Source organism: Nycticebus coucang, chromosome 4, assembly GCF_027406575.1.
Source record: "Nycticebus coucang isolate mNycCou1 chromosome 4, mNycCou1.pri, whole genome shotgun sequence".
NCBI classification, from domain to species: Eukaryota; Metazoa; Chordata; class Mammalia; order Primates; family Lorisidae; genus Nycticebus; species Nycticebus coucang.
Genome location: NC_069783.1, coordinates 134715340 through 134736795, shown reverse-complemented (window position 1 = coordinate 134736795; position 21456 = coordinate 134715340). Strand labels below are relative to the sequence as shown.

The 21456-nt window shown below is 56.7% G+C and overlaps 1 protein-coding gene across 2 annotated transcripts in view; it reads left to right on the top strand.

Moving 5' to 3' along the window:
• Positions 1-21456, top strand: part of BCR (BCR activator of RhoGEF and GTPase) — a 143036-nt gene that overhangs the window by 91055 nt on the left and 30525 nt on the right. For both annotated transcript variants that reach the window (XM_053589816.1, XM_053589817.1), the window contains 8 exons: positions 1041-1181; positions 10131-10252; positions 11223-11391; positions 14505-14624; positions 15672-15747; positions 17635-17739; positions 18414-18488; positions 20468-20565. In XM_053589816.1, coding sequence (XP_053445791.1) covers positions 1041-1181; positions 10131-10252; positions 11223-11391; positions 14505-14624; positions 15672-15747; positions 17635-17739; positions 18414-18488; positions 20468-20565 — 906 coding nt within the window. The remainder of the gene's footprint in view (positions 1-1040; positions 1182-10130; positions 10253-11222; positions 11392-14504; positions 14625-15671; positions 15748-17634; positions 17740-18413; positions 18489-20467; positions 20566-21456) is intronic.

Sequence of the window (21456 nt, the reverse complement as noted above, 5' to 3'; positions counted from 1 at the left end):
CTTGCCTCAGCCCCCCTGGTAGCTGGGACTACAGGCGCCCCCTGCAACAACCGGCTAGTTTTTCTATTTTTAGCAGAGATGAGGTCTCGCTCTTGCCCAGGCTGGTCTTGTACTCCTGAGCTCAAGCAATCCACCTGCCTCGGCCCCCCATGCCCGGCTGAGATTGTGGTCGGGAAGGCTCCCTCTCCGTGGCCCATCGGACTCCAGGGGGCGCTGCAGTGCACTGCCCGCTATGATTAGTCCAGGGGTCGGGTGTGCACAGCTGAGCATCCCAACCAGGGTGGTTGGAGTTGCCCCAAGCAGTGGGGGTGGCGGCCGGCCTGTCACTGCCAGCCCAAGTACCTTCCTCTAAGTTTATTTCATCTCTCCAGGTTCTCTGCAGATGGGGTTTAGGATCTGGGGGGATTTTGTTTCTCTGAGCCCGGGAACTGTTGACTTTGAGCACAGATGACTCGCATTCCTGGTAGAGGAAGAGTCAGCCTGCCCGTGGATTCAGAATTGCTTCCATGCTTATCTGAAGGAACAAGAGCCAGGAAAGCCGAGGACTTTCTCCTGTCTCTGTACAGACCAGTGGTTCTAGACCAGGGCAGTTGTGCCTTTAGTAGTAGACTCAAGGCAACATCCACAGACGTGTTTGGCTGTCACAGCTGCACCCAAAGGGGTGCTCCTGGCATCTGATGTAGAGGCCACGGAGGACGCTGAGTACCCCAGGGTGCACAGGACGGCTTCACCGCCCCCAACAGTCATCTGCCCTAAAATGCTAGTGGTTCCAAGGGCGAGAAGCCCTGCCCTCGTCCTTGATGGCGGGAGCCCCACTTGGCAGAGGCACACAGCGTGGGTTTGTTGGAGTGCCCCCTTGGTGCCTGCTTCCAGGTGATGCTTCTGTAAGCCTTGTCTGCAAAACCCAGGCCCAAGCAGGAGAGGTGGGGTGGCACTTATGGACTCTGGGTTCTGCCCCAGCATGTCAGTGCTCAGCCCGCCGTGGCCGCTGGGTGCCAGCACTGCACTCTTCCTAACAGTTGGACTCTCCCCCGGTGCAGGACTTACTGAAGCACACTCCCCCCAGCCACCCCGACCACCCCTTGCTGCAGGATGCCCTCCGGATCTCGCAGAACTTCCTCTCCAGCATCAACGAGGAGATCACGCCTCGCCGGCAGTCCATGACAGTAAAGAAGGGAGAGGTGAGTAGCCGGAGCCTCACAACACACCCCAGGCTGAGCCCCATCCTCAGCACGGCTCAGCCTGACCAGGAAGTGAGCTTCTTTGGGAATCGGTCACCCTAGCAGGGTTCTAGCCAGTCCCCTGTGTTAGATGCTGGGGTGAAGCTGCAGGGGTGACCCCCACAGGCCCCACACGCTCCGGGCAGCATCTGTCACTGTGCCTTACTGAGCTGACTCTGCTTTTCTGTCTCAATGGGTTATGTCCAGGGCTCCCCTTACTTCCCCCACACTCTGGCCCACTCGGCATCTCCAGCCTAGGGGACTGGTGAAAAGGAAGACAGCATTTTATTCTCCTGGAACCCTTCTTCTTGCTGAGTGCCCTTTCATTAAAAATAAGTTAACTCTAGGTCAGGCGGGAGGATCACTTCAAGGCCAAGCGTTGGAGACCAACCTGAGCAATAGGGAAACCCCATCTCTACTAAAAATAGAAAAATTTAGTCGGGTGTGGTGGGTACCTATAATCCCAGCTACTCAGGAGGCTAAAGCAGGAGGATCACTTGAACCCAGCAGTTTGAGATTCCTGCGAGCTGTGATGATGCCACAGCAGTCTAGCCTGGGCAACAGAATGAGACTCTGTCTGTCCCCTCAAAAATAACAAACCTCAGGTGGCGCCTGTGGCTCAAAGGAGGAGGGCGCCAGCCCCATATGCCGGAGTTGGTGGGTTCAAACCCAGCCCCAGCCAAAATCTACCAAAAAAAACCTCAAACCTCTTTATCTTATGCAAGGACAGCAGCCATCCTTACAGGAACGGCACACACAGCATGTGAACCTGACTGTACTTAGCTCTGAAAACCTCGTCTTTCTCCTGGTTCATGTTCCAAGTGATCAGTGTTGTATCAGATGCTGCACCAAGGTCACAGGCCCTGTCCTCAAGGTACTCCCAGGGCTGACCTGTCTAGCACCCAGGGTTTCTTTGCCTCCTTCCTGGGCAGGCCGTGCTCAGCTGGGTCCTCTGCACACCTCTTGGGGAACGGTACTCTGAGTGCCCAGGGTCTTATCAGGCTGGACTATGAGTGAGGGGCTTGGTCAGGTCCCTCCTGCTGGGCCTGGCCTAGGAAGGGCGTGGAGGAGGGACCCACCGGTGGCTTGGAGCTACTTCTCCCTGGGCCTGTTGCTTGTCTTTAGAGCAGGGTGAGAACATGGCCCCACCACCCTGGCTGCCTGGGCACTCTGCAGGGCCTGATGTATGAAAGGAGGCAGGCCTGGCTCTCTTTAGACTCCGAGCTCGTTAGAGGCAGAAGCAGGGCACGGGAGCAGGGATTGGAGCTTGTTTTTTTGAGCAACAAGTGGGCTCTGCCCCTGGTTCTCTCCCTGGCTCAGGGTCACCAAAGGAAAGCAGGCTGGCCTTCTCCCTGTGGGCAGGCCACGAGGATCCAAAGAAATGTTGGGTTCGCTTCTGCTGAGCCTCCGCGTGCCAGCCCAGTTCACCCTTCCCTTCCTGGGACGCCTGCACCTTCCCTTCTGTCAGCTGTTCTTTTCCGGGCACTCCGACCCCCTGGGAAACAACATACGGTGTAGAGTCTGCTCCCTGTATGTCCAACTGCCACTTAGGAGGCTACCTGGAGAGAAATGCCTTCTGCCTGTTCACAACATTAGTCTGCAGCCTTAGGGAACTGCAGAAAATGAGATGTTGCCTGGAAATTGGCAGCCAGGCCCTCGTTCTCCCGTCTGTCCCCATGGGCCTCCTCCTGTGCTGACCCACCGCTAGAGTCTTGGGGTGACCAAGCAGGAAGTGTTGTGGGTGGCCACCCACTTTACTTTTCTTCTGCACATTGTCAGAATAGTTGTCTAAACACTAAGGAAAGCTGATTAGCAAAAGAGAAAGCTCACGCATACTTTTCTCCATATTTAACACCACAGATAATCAAAACGGTCCTCAAAGAATCTACATGCGGCCCAGAGGCTGCCGGTTGGACACCCCTGGGTAAAGGCCAGGCATTCCACAGGGCAGGGTCCTTTATCTGCACCTTGCCAGCATCTGGCCTAGACAAGGGGCATTGCTCATTGAGGAGGGGTCACTTGGGTGCCTTAGCTGCAAAAGGGGAGAAAGACTTGGGACCTCTGAAAAGTCACCGTGAATCTGACCCGCACCCCATGGTTCAGAACATCCAAGGCAGATTCAGGGTAGTGGCTCAACGGTGGCCAGCCAGGATGGCAGACACATGCCTGCACTGTGCCCCCACCCCTGGCCATTCCTGGGACAGACGCTGGTAATCAGTGGGGCCTTCCAACCCCGGGCGTCACCCCCAGTGTTTCTTCAGGCTGCCCAGCCAGCCTGCAGACCCCAGTGCACTAGCAATGCCAGGCCACACCATGTACTGGTGTTTGATGTGACTGATTTGAGGACGCCCTTTTTCTTCCCTAAGTATCTGTGATCTCTGCGGTCAGTAACTCAGAACCCACGGCCTCTATTAGGCGGTGAGGCTGAAAGGGCTTCATAATCTTCAACGGACCATTTGGAAGTGAGGGCTAATGACCTCCCCACACGGCACCATCTGTGTCAAGGGTGGTAGGAGAGCACCCTACATGTCACCAGCAAGGAAAGAATCCACAGGGCCCCCCATGGGTGGAGGTGGGGTGCTGCCAGCTGCTTTCACAAGCTGCGTAGAGCATTGGTGGCTGTTTTCTGCTTCTCTCTGAATTTGGTGTGTGCCGTTAATGTCAAAGTATGCGCCGGAGCAGGAACTTGCCTTGAGTTCTCATGTGGACCCTGTGGGGTCAGAGGCATGTGCCCTTCCACAGGTGAGAAAGTGCAGCACAGAGAGGTTGAGCGGCTTGCCCACAGTCACACAGCCAAACACCTGCCAGCCACTGTTCAGTGTCAGGGCACCACTTAGGATGCGGCTTAAAGAGCACAGCCCTGGAGCTGCAGGACTTGGCTAAGTAGCTAAGCCAGGATGTGAGGTCAGGTGTCCCCAGGTGTGTTAGACTTTGGTTGCCTTTCTTCCTTGTGAACTGACAGGACTTGTCTACCCTCCTCTTGTCCCTGCTCTGCCTGTGGTGGAGTCTCGAGAAAGAGGATGTGTCCCTCTCAGCTGAGTATGCTATCCAAGTCTGAAGCCCCAGGTTGGGGGGTCAGGCTCTGCTTTGAACTTCTCAGGCAGTTTGGTCGTGGGTGGAGCAGGGCCTCTGTGGGTCTGGACATCGAGTGGAGCAGGGCCTCTGTTGGTCTGGACCTTGAGCGACAGGGCCTCAGACCCATGGAGGCCCACGGAGGACCTTGAGTGGCAGGGCCTCCGTGGGTCTGGACGTTGGGCAGCGAGGCCTCCGTGTGTCTGGATGTTGGGCGGTGGAGCCTCCGTGGGTCTGGGCGTTGGGCGGTGGGGCCTCCGTGGGTCTGGACATGGAGTGGTGGGGCCTCCGTGGGTCTGGACATTGGGCGGTGGAGCCTCCGTGGGTCTGGGCGTTGGGCGGTGGGGCCTCTGTGGGTCTGGACATGGAGCGGTGGGCCCTCCATGGGTCTGGACACTGAGCAGTGCTCCCGCAGTCACTGCTGGGCCAGGCTGAGGGGAGCCCTGTGGAGAGGCTTCAGTGTGAGCCTCACTGTGTCTCCTGACATCTCATCCTTTTCAGCCAAGTCCCACAACTCCAGGGCTATACTCTTTGAGGAAGAGTGACTTTGAGTCATCACAGGTGGCTCCTTGACACTGGACAGTGGCTGGCAGGTGCTTGGGCTTCCAGTATCCAGCCCTAGCACACCTAGGGGCTGTGAGCAACAGGTGTCACCCAGAAGGATGTCCCTTTATCCTCCCCAGAAATGTCGGGATCAATGCACATTTTTCTTGCAGGCCTGAGTCCTATGAGCCGGTGGATGGGTGCTTGTTTGTTTGGCTGCATTAACTTCACAGGTGGCTGGATCCTGCTGCTGGTGTCTCCCCCTTAGCTGCCTATCTGCTGCTCTGATCCCTGCACCATGTGCCAATCAGCATACCCGCAGCCCTGCCTGGAAGTAGATAGGAGGATCCGGTTTGGATGTTCTGTCTCCTGAGAGCCAGCCAAGCATTGGCCTCCAATACCTGTCCTCCACCTGGGATCCCGGAGGCTTATGCAGGAAGAGTTCAGGGACTGGTCTGATCAGGAGCTAGGGGTTGGGCCTAGGGGGTTACTGGGGCAGGCTGAGGTGGAGAGGCGGCAAGGCGTGGGCCCAGGAGAGCTCAGGCCTTTCGGTTGATGGTGAAAGCGTTGGAAGATAACTGGAGGGGCCAGACCTATTGGCAAAGTTTGCAGGCACTGCTGCAGAGAGGCAGGTACCAGCCCGGGGGCGGGAGGAGTGGTATGCTTAGCTCCGCCAGGCACAAGGTAGCAGCCACTGCTCATCTCTAACCTCCAGCGTGCTTGCCCAGGTCCTGGGGAGGAAGCTCATCTCTAACCCCCAGTGTGCTTGCCAAGGGACAGCGTGCTTGCCCAGGTGCTGGAGAGGAAGCTGAAAGAACCTCGGCAGGCAGTGCTCCCAGAAGACAAGATGAGGGGGGAGCTCCCGTGTTCAGCGCCCAGCCTTTCTTGGCCCTATCTACCTGCAAACAGTGGGGTTCTGGGCTTGTCTGGGCCAAGTTCTAATTCCTTCCCAAGAGTGTGGGCACACTGCTCACCCCCTCAGCTGTTCCTTCTCTGTGATGTGGTGGAGCTGGGGCCTGCTACACAGGGTGGTTCTGCAGAGAGATGAACTGCAGAGTAACACTGTTAGGTGCTCAGCAAACGTTAGCTGCCGCCACCCTTATTGCTGCAAACTGGCGGTGTGCTTCCCCGGGGCCTGCCCCACCCTCCAACAGGTTCTCGTCCCTTCTGGGCCACCCCCAGAGAGAGATTGTCTTGTGATGTGTCTCTCCAGGGTGCATGAAATCTCTCCGGCCAGAATTGGCTGGGAAAGCTTTCAAACCAGGCAGTGGAGGTTTGCTCTGCAGGGAGGCCAGTTAGCCAAGTTCCAGGAGCTAGAGGTCAGGCGAGAGGGGACAGAAATTTGGTGGCAGGTCCTAGGCCACGAGGCTGTCAGCCTCGCTGGGGACCCTTGTTGCTCCCTGCATACCTGCTGACCCTCTGGAGCCTGCAGTGCGGTGTCATCCAGGTCGCTGGCACTTGTCCAGCTCTCCTGGGGTGCAGATTTTCTCAAGAGGGCACAGTAGTGAGGGATGGAGTTGCTGGCCGCCTGCAGGGTCCATTGGGCCAGCCGCTGGTGCCCCACCTGGGCCTCATCCCGCCGCTTTTCTTGGCTTCCTGTTTCAGCCCCACCTGGGTCTATGTGGTGACTTTTCCTCATCCCACCCGTCAGGCCCTGCTGGTTTGTTTCTCATCATGCTGCAGCACCTGAGGAAGTTCCTCAGCCCCCCCCCATGGAACTGTGGTCTTGGAGCCCAGAGCATGTCTTAGGCATTTCGGGCAGCTGTGCCCGCACACCACCTGCTGGGAGGTGTGAACAACAAGCATCTCTCTCTCTCCTCGGGGTGCCTGCGAGGTCAGGTTCTGGGGAGAGCCCTCCGCCTATCATACAGATGGCTACCTTCTCACTGTGTCCTCACACGGCTTTGCCTTCAAAAGGATAAGATCTCTGTATCCTTATAGGGATCCTGAGCCCACCATTTCAGCCCTGCCCTCAGAACCTCGTCTAAACCTACTCATCTCCCAAAGGCCCCACCTCCCAACGCCATCCCAGTGGGTGTGAAGGTGTCATGGATTCTGTGAGGACACAGGCATTCAGCCTGTAACAGTTCCCTTCTTCCAGCCTGGTCCATTCCAGCGTGAGAAGGCTGTGCCCAAGACAGGGGGGTGGGTGTTGCCACAGTGACAGCTGAAGGAGATGCCCGCTTGGGGAAGACCCCTTAGGAAGGAAGCCTCTTCCTCATGGTCCATGTGGCCTGAGCCTGCCCCCTCCTCGAAAGACCGTGGGCACAAAAATGCCACCTCCCAGGGCTTCGGTTTCCTGTGTGTAAAAATGGGGGTCAGTGTGCCTCTCTGGTAGAATCGTGGATGGGAGGCTCTGAAGATGCCTCCCCACATGCACACAGCCTCAAGGTCTTGGTGAACGGTCACTGGTAGCCCTGTGTGATGGCCTTAGGGTGCAATGTTTCATTTAATGCTCTTAAAAAATGCCACCGCAGCGTCTCTGTCATTGCCATCTCATTTTTTTTTTTTTTTTTTGTAGAGACATAGAGTCTCACTGTACTGCCCTCGGGTAGAGTGCCATGGCGTCACACGGCTCACAGCAACCTCTAACTCTTGGGCTTACGCGATTCTCTTGCCTCAGCATCCAGAGCAGCTGGGACTACAGGCGCCCGCCACAACGCCCGGCTATTTTTTGGTTGCAGTTTGGCCTGGGCTGGGTCCAAACCTGCCACCCTCGGCATATGGGGCCGGCGCCCTACTCGCTGAGCCACAGGCGCCGCCCCCATCTCATTTTTAAGGGAACAGAGACTCAGAGAAATGGAGCTGCTGAGCTGGCAGTATCATTATGGAGAGAGAGGAGGACGGCCCCAGGCAACGGAGGTGCAGGGGGACCCTGGCTGCCTTGGCTCACTGGGCGGCTCCCACTGGGGTGATGTTATCGGTTATTCAAGAAGGCAGATGGTGTCCCTTCCAGCTGGTGTCCCCACCTGGGGTGTGGGGGAGCTCCCCAAAGGGGATGTGACATCTGTGCCTCCCTCCCACGCCCTGCCCCACAGCACACACTGGGGCACACATACCTACGCAGGGACACGAACCCAGGTGGGGTTACATATGTGACGACTCACGGGCATGTGCTCACACCAGAATGGACACCCACACGGAGAAGGGACACACAGAGACAGACATAGCAAAAACACGGGGAGCTCCAGGGGGCCAGCTTTTCGGAGTCACTGCCCGTCAGCACCTCTGAAGCATGGTGCTATCCTTGTCCTGGGGTCCATAAGGCCTCAGTCCTCTCTGTCCTGCAACTCCACCTGGGGTGTTTGCTTCTCTTGAGATGCTCCCACAGGGATGGTCCTCCCACATGACCTTACACTGTCTGTAGGATGCTGTGGGGACCCAGCCCTGCTCTTGCCATGTCCCCTGGAGGACCTGACCGGGTGGGTCAGCGGGAAGTCCGTGCTGGCTCTAAGGCCTTGAAACCCCAGGAATCTGGTCAGTGTGGGACGAAAGGGTGTCTGGGCATTTCTGGCCCACAGGTGTGTGCACTGCTTCTGAGCTGAGCTTAGAGTGCCCTCTGCTGGTGATGGCGAGAAGCTCAGTCCCATTGTGAGTAGAGAGCTGCCCTCTGGCCATGCCATTGCTTGGACCTCTCTTCCTGGGCTGGGAGACCCTCTGCTGTGTGCCTGCCAAGGGGACATCTTGTGATCATTCCCAGAGGACCTCAGTGTCCCAGGACCCTCCCCAGACTTGGTCCCTGCTGCAGACCCAGCAGTTGGACGTGCCTGGGTCAGCCCTCCCATGCTGCACAGACATTTCTCCAAGTGCACATGCTATTCCTTGCTGCCTCGGGGTGCTGTCACCAGGCAGCCGTCTGCCCTTGGCAGGCAGGGTGTGGGTGAGTGCCAATGAGTCACCCCTTGGCACACCAACAGCCTTCTTGCCCTTCCATGTAGGGCACCAGGGCCGTCGTGAGCCAGCCTACCTACAAAGATGACACGTAGCTTCCACCCAGGGAGTGTCAGGGACCTGGCCCAGACTGCATTTGCTCCTGGGAGCTCTGTTGCTTCCAGATCCTGCAGGGTGTGGGAGAGTTCAGGGAGGCAGGGGCTCCCTGAGAAGAACCTCAGGCTCTGGCAGGCAGTGGAGCCAGACCCCTGCTGTGTCCCCTGGCCCAGCCTGGCTCCTCCAGAGCAAGGGTGCACCGCCTGCTGGGGAGACATGGGGTTTTCATGCACTCTGTAGTACACGTCCCACATACAGACTCTTCCCAGCCATCCTAGCTCAGGGCAGGGGTCGCCCTCCTTAGGAAGCTTTCCCCGGAAGCCAGGTGCAGCCAGGGTTCCCGAGGGCAGAGCCTGATGCATGTTGCCTCTTGCTCTGTGCTGCCTGAGTAGACGGTGGACCTCTCCAAGGCTCTGTTTTCTCATCTGTGAAGTGAGCATCAGGACCTGCCTACAGTGTGTCGTGGGGATCACATCAGATGACACAGCACACCATCCGTGTGCGGGGAGGGCTCCTGCAACAGCCTACACCCTGGTGTAGCGCCCAGCCCACACACTCTGCCGGGCACTGTTTGTTGGGTGGATCAGCGATTTACCTCAATGTGCCCATTTAGCGTCAAAGTGCAGAGATGCAGAAAGGCACCTAACTGGCTGGGAGCTCGTGCTGCCCTCCCCTTGCTCCTCTCCGCCTCTGCTTTCAGGCTACAGGTATCCAGGCAGGTGTCAGAAGTATGTGACTCTGCCTGTCCTGTCTTGCCTGGTCAGGAGGATTAGGTAGTCCAGCCATGGGTCCCCAGCTTCCCTGCAGCCTTCAGAACCATTCCTGGTCCTTGTCATGACACTGAGGGCAGCGTGTTCTCAGAGCATCCCTCCCCACTGACCGCACTGCTGCCCCGTCTGTACCCAGAACATGAAGCTCTTCCCACCGCAGAGCATGTGCTTGTCACCGTCCCTCTGCAGCACTGCCAGCTTCTGGTCTCAAGTTGCTATCCCCAGGATGGCACTGGCTACCCATTTGAAAGGGGTTCTCCCGTCACTGGTCTTCCCTATAGGCTGCTTTCTTGGCCTCCAGGCCAAGCACCCAGTAGGGACTCAAAGAAATGTCTGTTGAACAAAAGGGTGCCTGTAGGCTCCTGTCATCAGGCCAATGAGACAGATAGAAATTCTGGAAAGTGGTCTGAGAGTTGGATGTGGAGGGAGTGAAATCTCTCCTTGAGGGGATGGAGAATGTCTCCAGGGCAACCTGCTCCTGCTGGGCTGGGAGGGCCCCCGCACACCCTGTCTGATCCAACCCGCTCTGTGCCCGCAGCACCGGCAGCTGCTGAAGGACAGCTTCATGGTGGAGCTGGTGGAGGGCGCCCGCAAGCTGCGCCACATCTTCCTCTTCACGGACTTGCTCCTCTGCACCAAGCTCAAGAAGCAGAGTGGAGGGTAAGTGGTGACCTGGCCCTGTCCTGCCCCAACGCTCCAGGATGGGGGGGTCATGGGGTTGCCCAGGAGAGGTCAGTGAAGATGTGGCTGGGCCTTATCTTTACTTTATGTGTCTCCCACCTAGACACAATGCCAGGTTCAAGATCAAAAGTTGCTATTAACGGCCAGGCACAGTGGCTCACACCTATAATCCTAGCATTCTGGGAAGCTGAGGCTGATAGCTTGAGCTCAGGAGTTTGAGACTAGCCTGAGCCCGCACAGCACACCATCCATGTGCGGGGGTCAGAGGGGGAGAGCAAGACCCTATCTCTACTAAAAATAAAAAAACTGTGGCAAGAGGATCGCTTGAGCCCAAGAGTTGGAGGTTTCTGTGAGCTATGACGCCGCAGAACTACCCAGGGCAACAGCTTAAGACTCTGTCTAAAAAAAAAAAAAAGTTGCCATTAAAGTCTGTAGATATTGTGGGGCATCGTGGTGACCTGAAGGGTCACACACCATTGTAGGAGGGTTATGTTGGGACCAATCTGGGAAGTGTGGGTAGCAGGTCGAGAAGCTGAAAGAGTTCATGCAGGCCAGCTGTCCCCTGCCCCTGCCTGGCATTACTGGGTGGTCACTGCTCTTTCTCCCCCAAGGCTGGTGGTGGCTTCTGAGGCTCTCAACACAGGGCTGCAGACACCCCACCACCACCCAAGGGTCAGACTCACACAAGTCGCACCAGGTTTGATGAGAGCAAAGAAGGTCACTTTGGGAAGGACCAGAACTGGGCTCTTCCCACATCCTGGTGTTGCCCTGCTGGGTGGGTTTAATCAGTCAGCTCGGAAGACAGCCTCAGTTTCCCCATCTGTCAAGGCTGGGGGCCACCAGTGTCAGGCTGGGTTTTAGGTTAGGTGGACTGTGCATGGTCGGTCTCAGAAGCAGTGCCATCACCCAGGGAAGGCAGTCAGCCTGTGGTCTTCTTCTCCCCCACCAGCAAAACCCAACAGTATGACTGCAAGTGGTACATTCCTCTCACGGATCTGAGCTTCCAGATGGTGGACGAGTCAGAGGCAGCCCCCAACATCCCCCTGGTGCCAGATGAGGAGCTGGATGCTCTGAAGATCAAGATCTCCCACATCAAGAGTGATATCCAGAGAGAGAAGGTGCAGGGCTGGGGGCGCCGGGGGCTGGGCTCCATGTGACCTGGTGGGAGGCAGCCTGCACACGGCCCGTGGGCACTCTCCACGCCTGGCGTCAAGGGAGCTGGGCGTGGCATTCACTGTGCCCCTTTCACGGGGTACAGTCTCATACCTGGCCAATGGCCTGATGCCTGGGTGTCTGACCCGTGACTACAGGTTCCCCACATGGGACACTTACTCACACTGGCATCACACTTGTTCATCCGCCAGGTGGGAGACTCTATCCCTGTGGCTCCTGACTGACCATCACGCTGGTTGCTCAAGCCTGACCTTGTTCTCCTTGCTGTCCCGGGTAAAATCTGCCCCGGGGCAGCCGCTGGCTCTCCTGAGGGTGCACAGTAGGGAACAAGGTTTTCACTTACCGAGCCTGGGATGGCAGAGTGCCGTGTTCAGAAGGGCAGTCCCGGGTCACATGGGCAGGTGTGAGGAGACTCAGGCAGAGCGCTCCCAGCAGTGGGTGTGGGGAGCGGCGGGGGTCACTCTGAGTTCTGGGGAGAGTGCCTGAATGGAAGCCCCGTCTGCTGGCAAGGAGAGCTGCCTCTGAATCCTCGTCTCTGGCCACTAGCTTGAGTGATTTATGCGCAGGCAGCAGCCTTTGCTGTGTCATTCCATCACATTGGTAAAGTGCTCAGTCACTGGAAGGAAAGTCACAGCCAGACCATGGAGGGCTTAGAGCAGCCCCAGATGTAGGGCTGAGGAAGGCACCCAACCGTCCCGATAGGGGCCAGCACCAGGTGGGGGTGCTGCCCCTCCACATGTTCCGGACTTAAGGCCCGTGGTTCCCTCCAGAAAGATTTCAAAGACCATGAAGGTAGTGAGGATGAGTCTGTCATGTCCGGGGTTACCCAGCCCAGAGGACGTGCCATGAGATGGCCACAGATGACGTAGGTCCCTAAAAGGTTGGGCTTCAGCCCAGGGATGCCTGGCTGGGATAGACACAGCAGGAGAGGGGTCCATCTTGGCCATCACCCATCTGTGCCCAAACCCAGCACATTTAGGAGCCCCCAGGGAGCCCTGGGGCCAGAGTAAAGGGTGGTTATTTGTTCATCCAGGCAGGACTCGACCTCCGTGGTAGAGTTTCCCAGGCAGAGGGGCCAGAGCTGCGTCCTCAGGGGCAGTCCTGGCTTGCTGATGGCACCCCAGTGTTTTCCACGTGGCGTCCTTCATCTGGGGGTTGGGGGTGGGGCCCTGCTTGGTGACAGGCAGCTCAGATTTCTCCTCCCTGGGGTAGTAGCTTCAGAAGAGGTCTACACAGCTTGGGTTGGGGAGGGTTTCCCTGTCCAGGTCCTGCTGAAGTTTGGTCTTTCCTTGGGATCCCCATAGAGTCTCCCAGGGGGGCTGATGGTAGGATCAGGGAGGGGATCACAACAGCCCCTGGACATTGTGTGAGTTTGTTAAAAATCGAAGTCAAAGGGGTTGTGCCAGGCGGCACCTGTGGCTCAAAGGAGTAGGGCACCGGTCCCATATGCTGGAGGTGGTGGGTTCAAACCTGACCCCAAACAAAAACTGCAAAAAAAAAAAAAAAACAAGACCCAACAAAGGGGCAGTGCCTATGGCTCAAGGAGTAGGGCGCCAGCCCCACATACTGGGGGTGGCGGTTCAAACCCAACCCCGGCCAAAAACTGCAAAAGAAACAAAATTGAAGGCAAGGGCTTGGTGCCTGTAGTTAGGGCACCAGCCACATACACCAGGGCTGGCGGGTTTGAACCTGGACCAGGCCCGCTATACAATAATGACAAGTACAATAAAAAAATAGCTGGGCGTTGTGGCAGGCGCCTGTAGTCCCAGCTACTTGGGAGGCTGAGCAAGAGAATCGCTTAAGCCCAAAAGTTTGAGGTTGCTATGAATTGTGACGCCATAGCACTCTACCGAGGGCGGCATAGTGAGACTCTGTCTCAAAAAAAAAATTGAAGGGACCTTTGTAAAGGTTTCTTCTCTGCCTTTATGAGAGGAACATTTTCATTTCTTCAAGAAAGGTTTATTGACCGGTCGTGGTGGCTCACACCTATAATCCTAGTACTTTGGGAGACCCATCTGGGAGGATCACCTGAGCTCAAACTGAGATCAGCTTGAGCAAGAGTGAGACCCTGTCTCTATTAAAAATAGAAAAACTAGCTAGGATAGGGCAGGGCTTGGTGGCTCACATCTATAATCCCAGCACTCAGAGAGGTGGAGGCGGGTGGATTGCTTGAGCTTAGGCATTCGAGACCAGCCTGGGCAAGAGTAAGACCCTTTCTCTAAAAAATAGCCAAACATGGGCGGCGCCTGTGGCTCAGTGAGTAGGGCGCTGGCCCCATATGCCGAGGGTGGTGGGTTCAGACCCAGCCCCGGCCAAACTGCAACAACAAAAAAATAGCCAGGCGTTGTGGCGGGCGCCTGTAGTCCCAGCTACTCGGGAGGCTGAGGCAAGAGAATCACTTAAGCCCGGGAGTTGGAGGTTGCTGTGAGCTGTGTGAGGCCAGGGCACTCTACCGAGGGCCATAAAGTGAGACCCTGTCTCTACAAAAAAATAAAAATAAAAAAAATTATAAAATAAAAAAATTTGTAGCAAAAAAAATAGCCAAACATTGTGGTAGGTGCCTGTAGTCCCAGCTGCTTGGGAGGCTAAGGCAAGAGAATCACTCGAGCCCAAGAGTTTGAGGTTGCTGTGAGTCATGACTCCATGATACCCTACTGGGGACAAGAAAGTGAGATTGTGTCTCAAAAAGAAAAAGTAGCTGGGGCTTGAGCAGATAGTCCCAGCTACTTGGGAGGCTCTGGCAGGAGGAATGCTTGAGCCCAGGAGTTTGAGGTTGCTGTGATGCCACGGCACTCTACCGGGGGTGACAAAATAATACTATGTCTCAAAAATAGAAAAAGAAAGTTTAACTGAGCATGTTCGGCAGCTTGTGCCAGGCCTGGAAAGGCTGTTTCTATCCTGAAAATGTCACCGGTAGCAGCTGCCTGTGGCCCCGGGTTGTGCTGAGTGGATAAACAGATTCCCACCCTCTGAGGGCCGGGTGTGGGGGCGGAGGGACACATGGAGTGGGAGCAAGTTGTCCCGGGCACTGGGGTGGAAACGTGGCCTTTCCCTGCAGAGAGCAAACAAAGGCGGCAAAGCCACGGAGAGGCTGAAGAAGAAGCTGTCGGAGCAGGAGTCACTGCTACTGCTCATGTCACCCAGCATGGCCTTCAGGGTGCACAGTCGCAACGGCAAGGTGAGCACCCCACGACACCCCTCCTGCTCCCCCAGGCACACCCCAGCCAGGTGAGCACCCCACACCACTCCTCCTGCTCCCCCAGGCACACCCCAGCCAGGTGAGCACCCCACGACACCCCTCCTGCTCTCCCAGGCACACCCCAGCCAGGTGAGCACCTCATACCACCCCTCCTGCTCCCCCAGGCACACCCCAGCCAGGTGAGCACCCCACGACACCCCTCCTGCTCTCCCAGGCACACCCCAGCCAGGTGAGCACCCCACACCACCCCTCCTGCTCTCCCAGGCAGACGCTCCTGGCCTGGGCTGGCCGCCTGACTGACGGATCACAGCCTTTTTTCTTTTGAGACCATCCTTGTCCACTGTAGCACAGGCAGGTGCTCAGGCCTCCAGGTGTGTGCACTTCGGGCCGTAGCCCCCAGCTTGAGTGGCAGCTAGCTCATCTTCCACAGCTGGGATAGGCAGAGTCTCCAGGGAGGGTAGCCTCGGAGGTTTGTGCAGACCCAGCCCTCGGTGCACTGGTGCCCTCTGGGGGCACCACGGGCCAGAGACTCAGCTTCTCTCCCAAGTCCCGGTGCCATCTGCAGCCTGGGCCTCTCCCTCCACGGGCATGAGACACACCTGTCAACAGGCAAAATGGTTTGTTCCCTGGCCCCCGGCCAAGAGAGGCAGCTGGTGGGCCCTGCCATAACCTCATCTCTGGGTCAGTGTTGGGGTTGTAGTTTGGATGCAGAAGGTCAAGTTGACGTCAGCTCACCACTGTGAATTTCACCTGGCAACCTCCTCTGTGTCCCTGAGCTCTGTGCCCAGTCTGCCTGTGCCACACCCTGACCCGGGCAGTTAGGATGGGGGCTTAGGTGCTATGGCCCAACGCCCAGCTGGTAAGGAGGGCAGAGAGCTGGACGCAACACGCCAAGCTGTGAGCACACCTCGCCACAGGGCTCTGGCCCGCTGAAAGCAGTGGGGTACCCCAGGGTGCCCCGAGCCCTCCAGGCACTCTCCTAGCTGGACAGAGATAACTGGATTGTGCTCTCCTCACCCGCCCCAGAGCTACACATTCCTCATCTCCTCCGATTACGAGCGCGCCGAGTGGAGGGAGAACATCCGGGAGCAGCAAAAGAAGTGTGAGTGGTCTCTGCCCCCAGGGACCCGGGCTTGGGAACATCAGGGCCGGACAGGCATCTCCTGTGGTTTGAAACCTGTTTTTAATATTTTTGAGGGGCTTTATCCAAGTGACATGTTACATGAGCCCTAATTTAGAAAATAAATTGGTCTGGGTGCTGTGGCTCACACCGGTAATCTTAGCACTCTGGGAGGCTGAGGCAGGTGGATTCCTTGAGCTCAGGAGTTCAAGACCAGCCTGAGCAAGAGTGAACCTTGCTCTACTAAAAGACAGCCTGAGCACTCTGCTAAAAATAAAAAGATTGGGCAGTGCCTGTGGCTCAGTGAGTAGGGCGCTGGCCCCATATACCAAGAGTGGCTAGTTCGAACCCGGCCCCACCCAAACTGCAACAAAAAATAGCCGGACGTTGTGGCGTGCACCTGTAGTCCCCGCTACTCGGGAGGCTGAGGCAAGAAAATCGCCTAAGCCCAGGAGTTTGAGGTTGCTGTGAGCTATGATGCCACAGCACTCTACCCAGCGCGACAGAGTGAGACTGTCTTAAAAAAAAAAAAAAATGCTGCAGCACCTGTAGCTCAACGGCGAGGGCCCAGCCACATATACCAGAACTGGTTGGTTTCAACCCAGCCCAGGCCTGCCAAACAACAATGACTACTACACCCAAAAAATAACTGGGGGTTGTGGCGGGCGCCTGTAGTCCCAACTACTTGGGAGGCTGAGGCAAGAGAATCGCTTAAGCCCAAAAGTTTGAGGTTGCTGTGAGCTGTGATGCCAGACCACTCTACCGAGGGCGACATAGTGAGACTCTGTCAAAAAAAGGAAAGAAAAGAAAAGAAACTGGAGCTATCCTGATAGGCCCCTAACACCCTCTATTCCTCCACCTGTCCACCCCAATCCCCTGATCATTCATTCCCCTTCTGATCTCCCCTGGGAAACCCCCCCAGGCCTTTCTGATACCTTCTGCCCATCCCTTTGGGCCTTCATCGTCCCCCCAGGTGGTGGGTACTGCCTGCTCTCAAGACAGGTCTCCCACTCCCCCTTGGGCAGCCCCTCCTCTGCGCTCTCTCCTCTGGTGCCCTGGCAGTGTTCAGGGTGGGAGGACAGACCCTGTTCCCTCCTCAGCACCCCAGCAGCAGGGATTGAAGGGGATTCACGAGCCATCCTTGCTGGGACTGGTTCCCAGTAGCCTCTGCGTGTCACTGTCCCTCTTGCTTGGGAGCCTGGTGAGCACTGTGTCCCAGGTGGCCTGGGCCTCCCATAGCCATGGGCTGTCTTCTGCCAAAGCAGCAGGGGTTCCACATGCCTCTGACGTGGCCTGGGCTCCCATCCCTGGGGTTGCATCGCTCACACCTGTGCAGAGCCACACCTTGGCTCCCATCTGTGCTGTGGCCTGCAGGGATGGGGCTCCCGCAGCCCTGCCAGTGCTTGTATCCCAGGGCTTCCTGTCATAGCAGGGGCCCATAACTTTGGACCCTTATCTACCCACGGTGGTGGGCACTGCCAGAGTGGGCAGCCTCCATTCCCTGCTCAATGAAACCTTGTCTCCAGGAATAAATCCTTTTTCTCACCTAGTGGAGAAGTAGGGACCAGCATCACGGCTCTGCCCCGCACTCTCTGCCCAGAGTGGGGGGCAGAGCCGTGCTGCTGGGAGGCCACATGGGGAAGTACCCGTAGACCTGCCTCAGGCTGTGCTTGGACAGCACATGGCTTGTGTTTGTAAGCGTCAAGCTAAGATTCCTCCATGCCCTGCTGCTAGCCCAGCACTGCACCTGAAAGCCTGTTAACCCCCTCCTGAGCCAGCAAGTACCAGGCCCCAGCAGGCCCCTGCTCCAGGGTGATTCAGGGACAGTGGTGCAGACTGGCCAGTCAGGGCACCCTTCCACTGTCACAGGTTTCAAAAGCTTCTCCCTGACGTCCGTGGAGCTGCAGATGTTGACCAACTCGTGTGTCAAGCTTCAGACCGTTCACAACATTCCACTGACCATCAACAAAGAAGGTGGGATGGCCCTTTGCACACAGAGCCACTGGGAAGGAGGGTGACCGCTGGCCCGAGGGCCGCCTCTGTCCTCCCTTCAGCACGGTCCTTGGGGCCGGCAGACTTTAGTTCAGAAGGAGGATGTGTGCTTGTCAGGGCCTCTCGTCTGCTCCCAGGAGTGGACAGAGTTGGGCAGGAGCTGTCCCTCTCCAGGAAGCTGCTGCTGGGTGGTTGAGGAGGCACATAGCTTCTGTCCCCAGTTACAAAGCCTGGGACAGATGCTCCTCAGACCCCGTGTGCTGTGGATCCGGCCCCACTCCCATCCTTCCGGCCCTCCTCATCCAGCTCCTTGCCAGCCCATGCTTATGATGAGGCTGAGGTTTGCATTCACTGTATATATGCCCGCATACCCACACCCCCCGAGCACATCTCTCCTCATCCCAACCCCCTCTCCTTCCCTTGGAGCCTTAATACACTTGGTCTTAGTCAGAGGTTTGCCTGGGTTGTGAGCCCTGCTAAATAGATACTGAGATCCCCCACGGGCGTGTTTCATTCCGAGACACCACATTGCCCACACTGGGCAGTTGGTGGCCACCTGGTGTCCGTGCGATGGCTGATGGCAGTGCACAGCCAGCCTGTCACCTGCCTCCTTCTTCCAGAAGGACAGAAGTTTACCTCTTTGATCTCTGCTATAGATGACGAATCTCCTGGGCTCTACGGCTTCCTGAATGTCATCGTTCATTCAGCCACCGGATTTAAGCAGAGTTCAAGTAAGTGGCTGGTCAGGAAGGAAGGAGGTGGCTGCTAGTCTGGAGTCCCTACCTAAGAAGGACTAATCAGGCTGGGTGTGGGGAGTCAGGGAAGTTGTTCAGATGACTACAGAGGTGCCTTTGAGTCCTGACGGTTGTGGATTGCTGGATGCAAGTTGATGCCTCCTGGCGTGGATGGTTTTTCCAGAGGGGACTCCTGCCCTTTCCTGCACCAGTCTGGGATCCTACAAGCAGGCAGGCTGCCCACTGCAGGCGGGTTATGTAACTGCAGGGGTTGGACTTCAATGGAAAACAGGGTCCAGGTAGCTATGGGGTTCCCAGCAGCCTGTCTTCCAGGCCAGGAGGGCTGTGGACGGCTTACCTTGCCCCCATCAGCAGAGGAGATCTGGCTGTTCTGTCCACCTGGATGGGTATTACCCGGAAAGGTAAAACTCCTTCCCTTCCGAGGCAGAGGAGTCTCTCCCTGCTGTTCAAGCTGTCAGAACAGTGCAGCCTGGTTACCCTTCAGTTGTGCTGCAGGAGATATTTCTAGAAAAGGCCAATAGGGAGACAGAAAGCCAACTGGTGATTGTTGGGGGCTAGAGGTAGGAGTGTGGAGTGCTTGCACAAGAACCCAACGGGACCTTTGAAGTGAGGCAGCCAAATGATAGCTGCACTAGTGTTTAAATTTACTAAAAATCCTCAGACTGTCCACTTGCAATATAGGAGAGTTGTGTGGCAGGCAGCTGATGCCTCCGCTGTTCCCCGGGCCCCCTCTCTGGCTGCCCTGTGAATGTTGTTGGTGTTTCCCGGATTCTATCCAGACCTTCTTCCCCTACGGCACCTCCTCCCCGTCCCGTCAGTCAGCAACCCAGGTGACACCCAGGACTGCCTCTCAGTCCCCAGGTCCCGTTCCCAGACCTTCCTCTCCGTCCTGTCAGTCAGCAACCCAGGTGACACCCAGGACTGCCTCTCAGTCCCCAGGTCCCATTCCCAGACCTTCCTCCCCGTCCTGTCGGTCAGCAACCCAGGTGACACCCAGGACTGCCTCTCAGTCCCCAGGTCCCGTTCCCAGACCTTCCTCCCCGTCCTGTCAGTCAGCAACCCAGGTGACACCCAGGACTGCGTCTTGGTCCCCAGGTCCTGTTCCCAGACCTTCCTCCCCGTCCCATCAGTCAGCAACCCAGGTGACACCCAGGACTGCCTCTCAATCTCCAGCTTTTCTCACCTGGTCTCCTTTACCTTTCCATTTATCTCCTCAAAGCCCCACACTCTAAGCTTTGCATATGCAAGAGGAGCCTATTATTTGAAGCCCTGAAACTTGTCCCCCTCATGTGCTGCCTCTTAAGGGTCACCACCATCCATCCCTAAAGTCGAGCCAGAAACTACCACCTGCCCATCTGCCTGTCAGGGGAGCTCCTTGAGCATCTCTGGCCACCTTCCTCCAGGCCCTGGGTGGTGGCCTCACCGCCATCCCGCTATCAGGCCTCCCCCAAGTCCCTCAGGTGGTATTTCTTAATACCCAACCCTGTCACCACCCCTGCATTGAGCTGCCTCCTGTGCCCCATACTGGCCTGCAGTCCCCTTTGCCCAAACCCTGTGCCTGACCAAATTTGCAACAGGGTCTGCTCAGGTTGTAGAAGGGTCCCGCAGCCCACATTCCCCCAGGACAGCTGGCCTCGGCTGTGACCCTGCTGTGTGGGTGCCCCACTGAGCGGTAATGAAGGATGTTCATCTCTCTGTCGATCCCACGTGGCACAGGGCCCTTCTCGCCCCAGGGGCGTGAGCTGGGCTCTGCCGAGTGGCCAGGTGAGCAAATGTTCTGAGAGGCCCCGATTCCCACCTGTACAGAAACTCCATAGGGTGTGGAGAGAGCATGGCATGAGGTTTTGGGGTCATGTCAGATACTGGTTTGGTATTCTATTTTTAAAAAGTAAAGTTTAGAATTTTTTTTTTTAACAACACCTGCTCTCAGACCACTGTGTGTCCCCTTCCCGCAGATCTGTACTGCACTCTGGAGGTGGACTCCTTTGGGTATTTTGTGAACAAAGCAAAGACCCGAGTCTACAGGGACACCACGGAGCCCAACTGGAATGAGGTGAGAAGTCTGCTGGCCACAGGTTTTCCCAGGACCTTCCTGAGGGCTTCCCCCTAATCCTGCCAGCGTTCCAGGAATCTCCTGTGGGAGGGACGTATCCAAGAGATTTTTATCTCTGTGCTCCTGAGAAGCTCACCCACCCACCCCACCCCACAAAGCAGCAGCCTGTTACTGGAGAAGTGTTTGGAAAGAGACTTAAAAGGGCTTTTTGTTCTGCCTTTGTTAGTGCCCTGTGTTTACTTGGTGGGTTGCCAGAGTGTTTTTCCAACTATGTTGGAATTAGCTGGCAGTGACCCTCTGGATTTCCAGAAGCCTGGGGCTCTGCCTGTGGGGGCTGGGGTGAGGTGTGCAGCCCCACTCTGGCTCCCCCAGCGCCTTGCTAGTCTGAAGGTTCCTGTTTACTTGTCTCTTGACTCAGGCTGCTGGATTTATAATTTGTCTCTCTGACTTCCCCCACCTTAGAGAGCTGTCGTGTAAGTCCCTTAGCTGTTTGGCCCTGAGCCTTCAGGAGTGGGTCGATTACTGCAGAGAGGCCAGTATTGATCATGTCCCCAGATCTGTGAGAGATGCCATTTCCCAGTTTCTGTAGCAGCCACGGCTCTGGGGGCTTTGTTCTTGACAGCAGCCCAGCTGCAGAGAATTGCCCTCTAGCATCCCCTCTGCAGAGCAAGAAACCAGGAGCCACCAGGGTCATGAGGCCAGTGGAGCCAGTGATGGGGCTTGCTGGACACTTGAGAAAATAGGCATAGAAGGGACATTTCTTAAACTGATAGAGGCCACTACAGCAAACCCACAGCCAACATCATATTGAATGGAGTTAAATTGAAAACATTTCCACTCAGATCAGGAACAAGGTAAGGGTGCCCACTGTCTCCATGGAAGTCTTAGCCA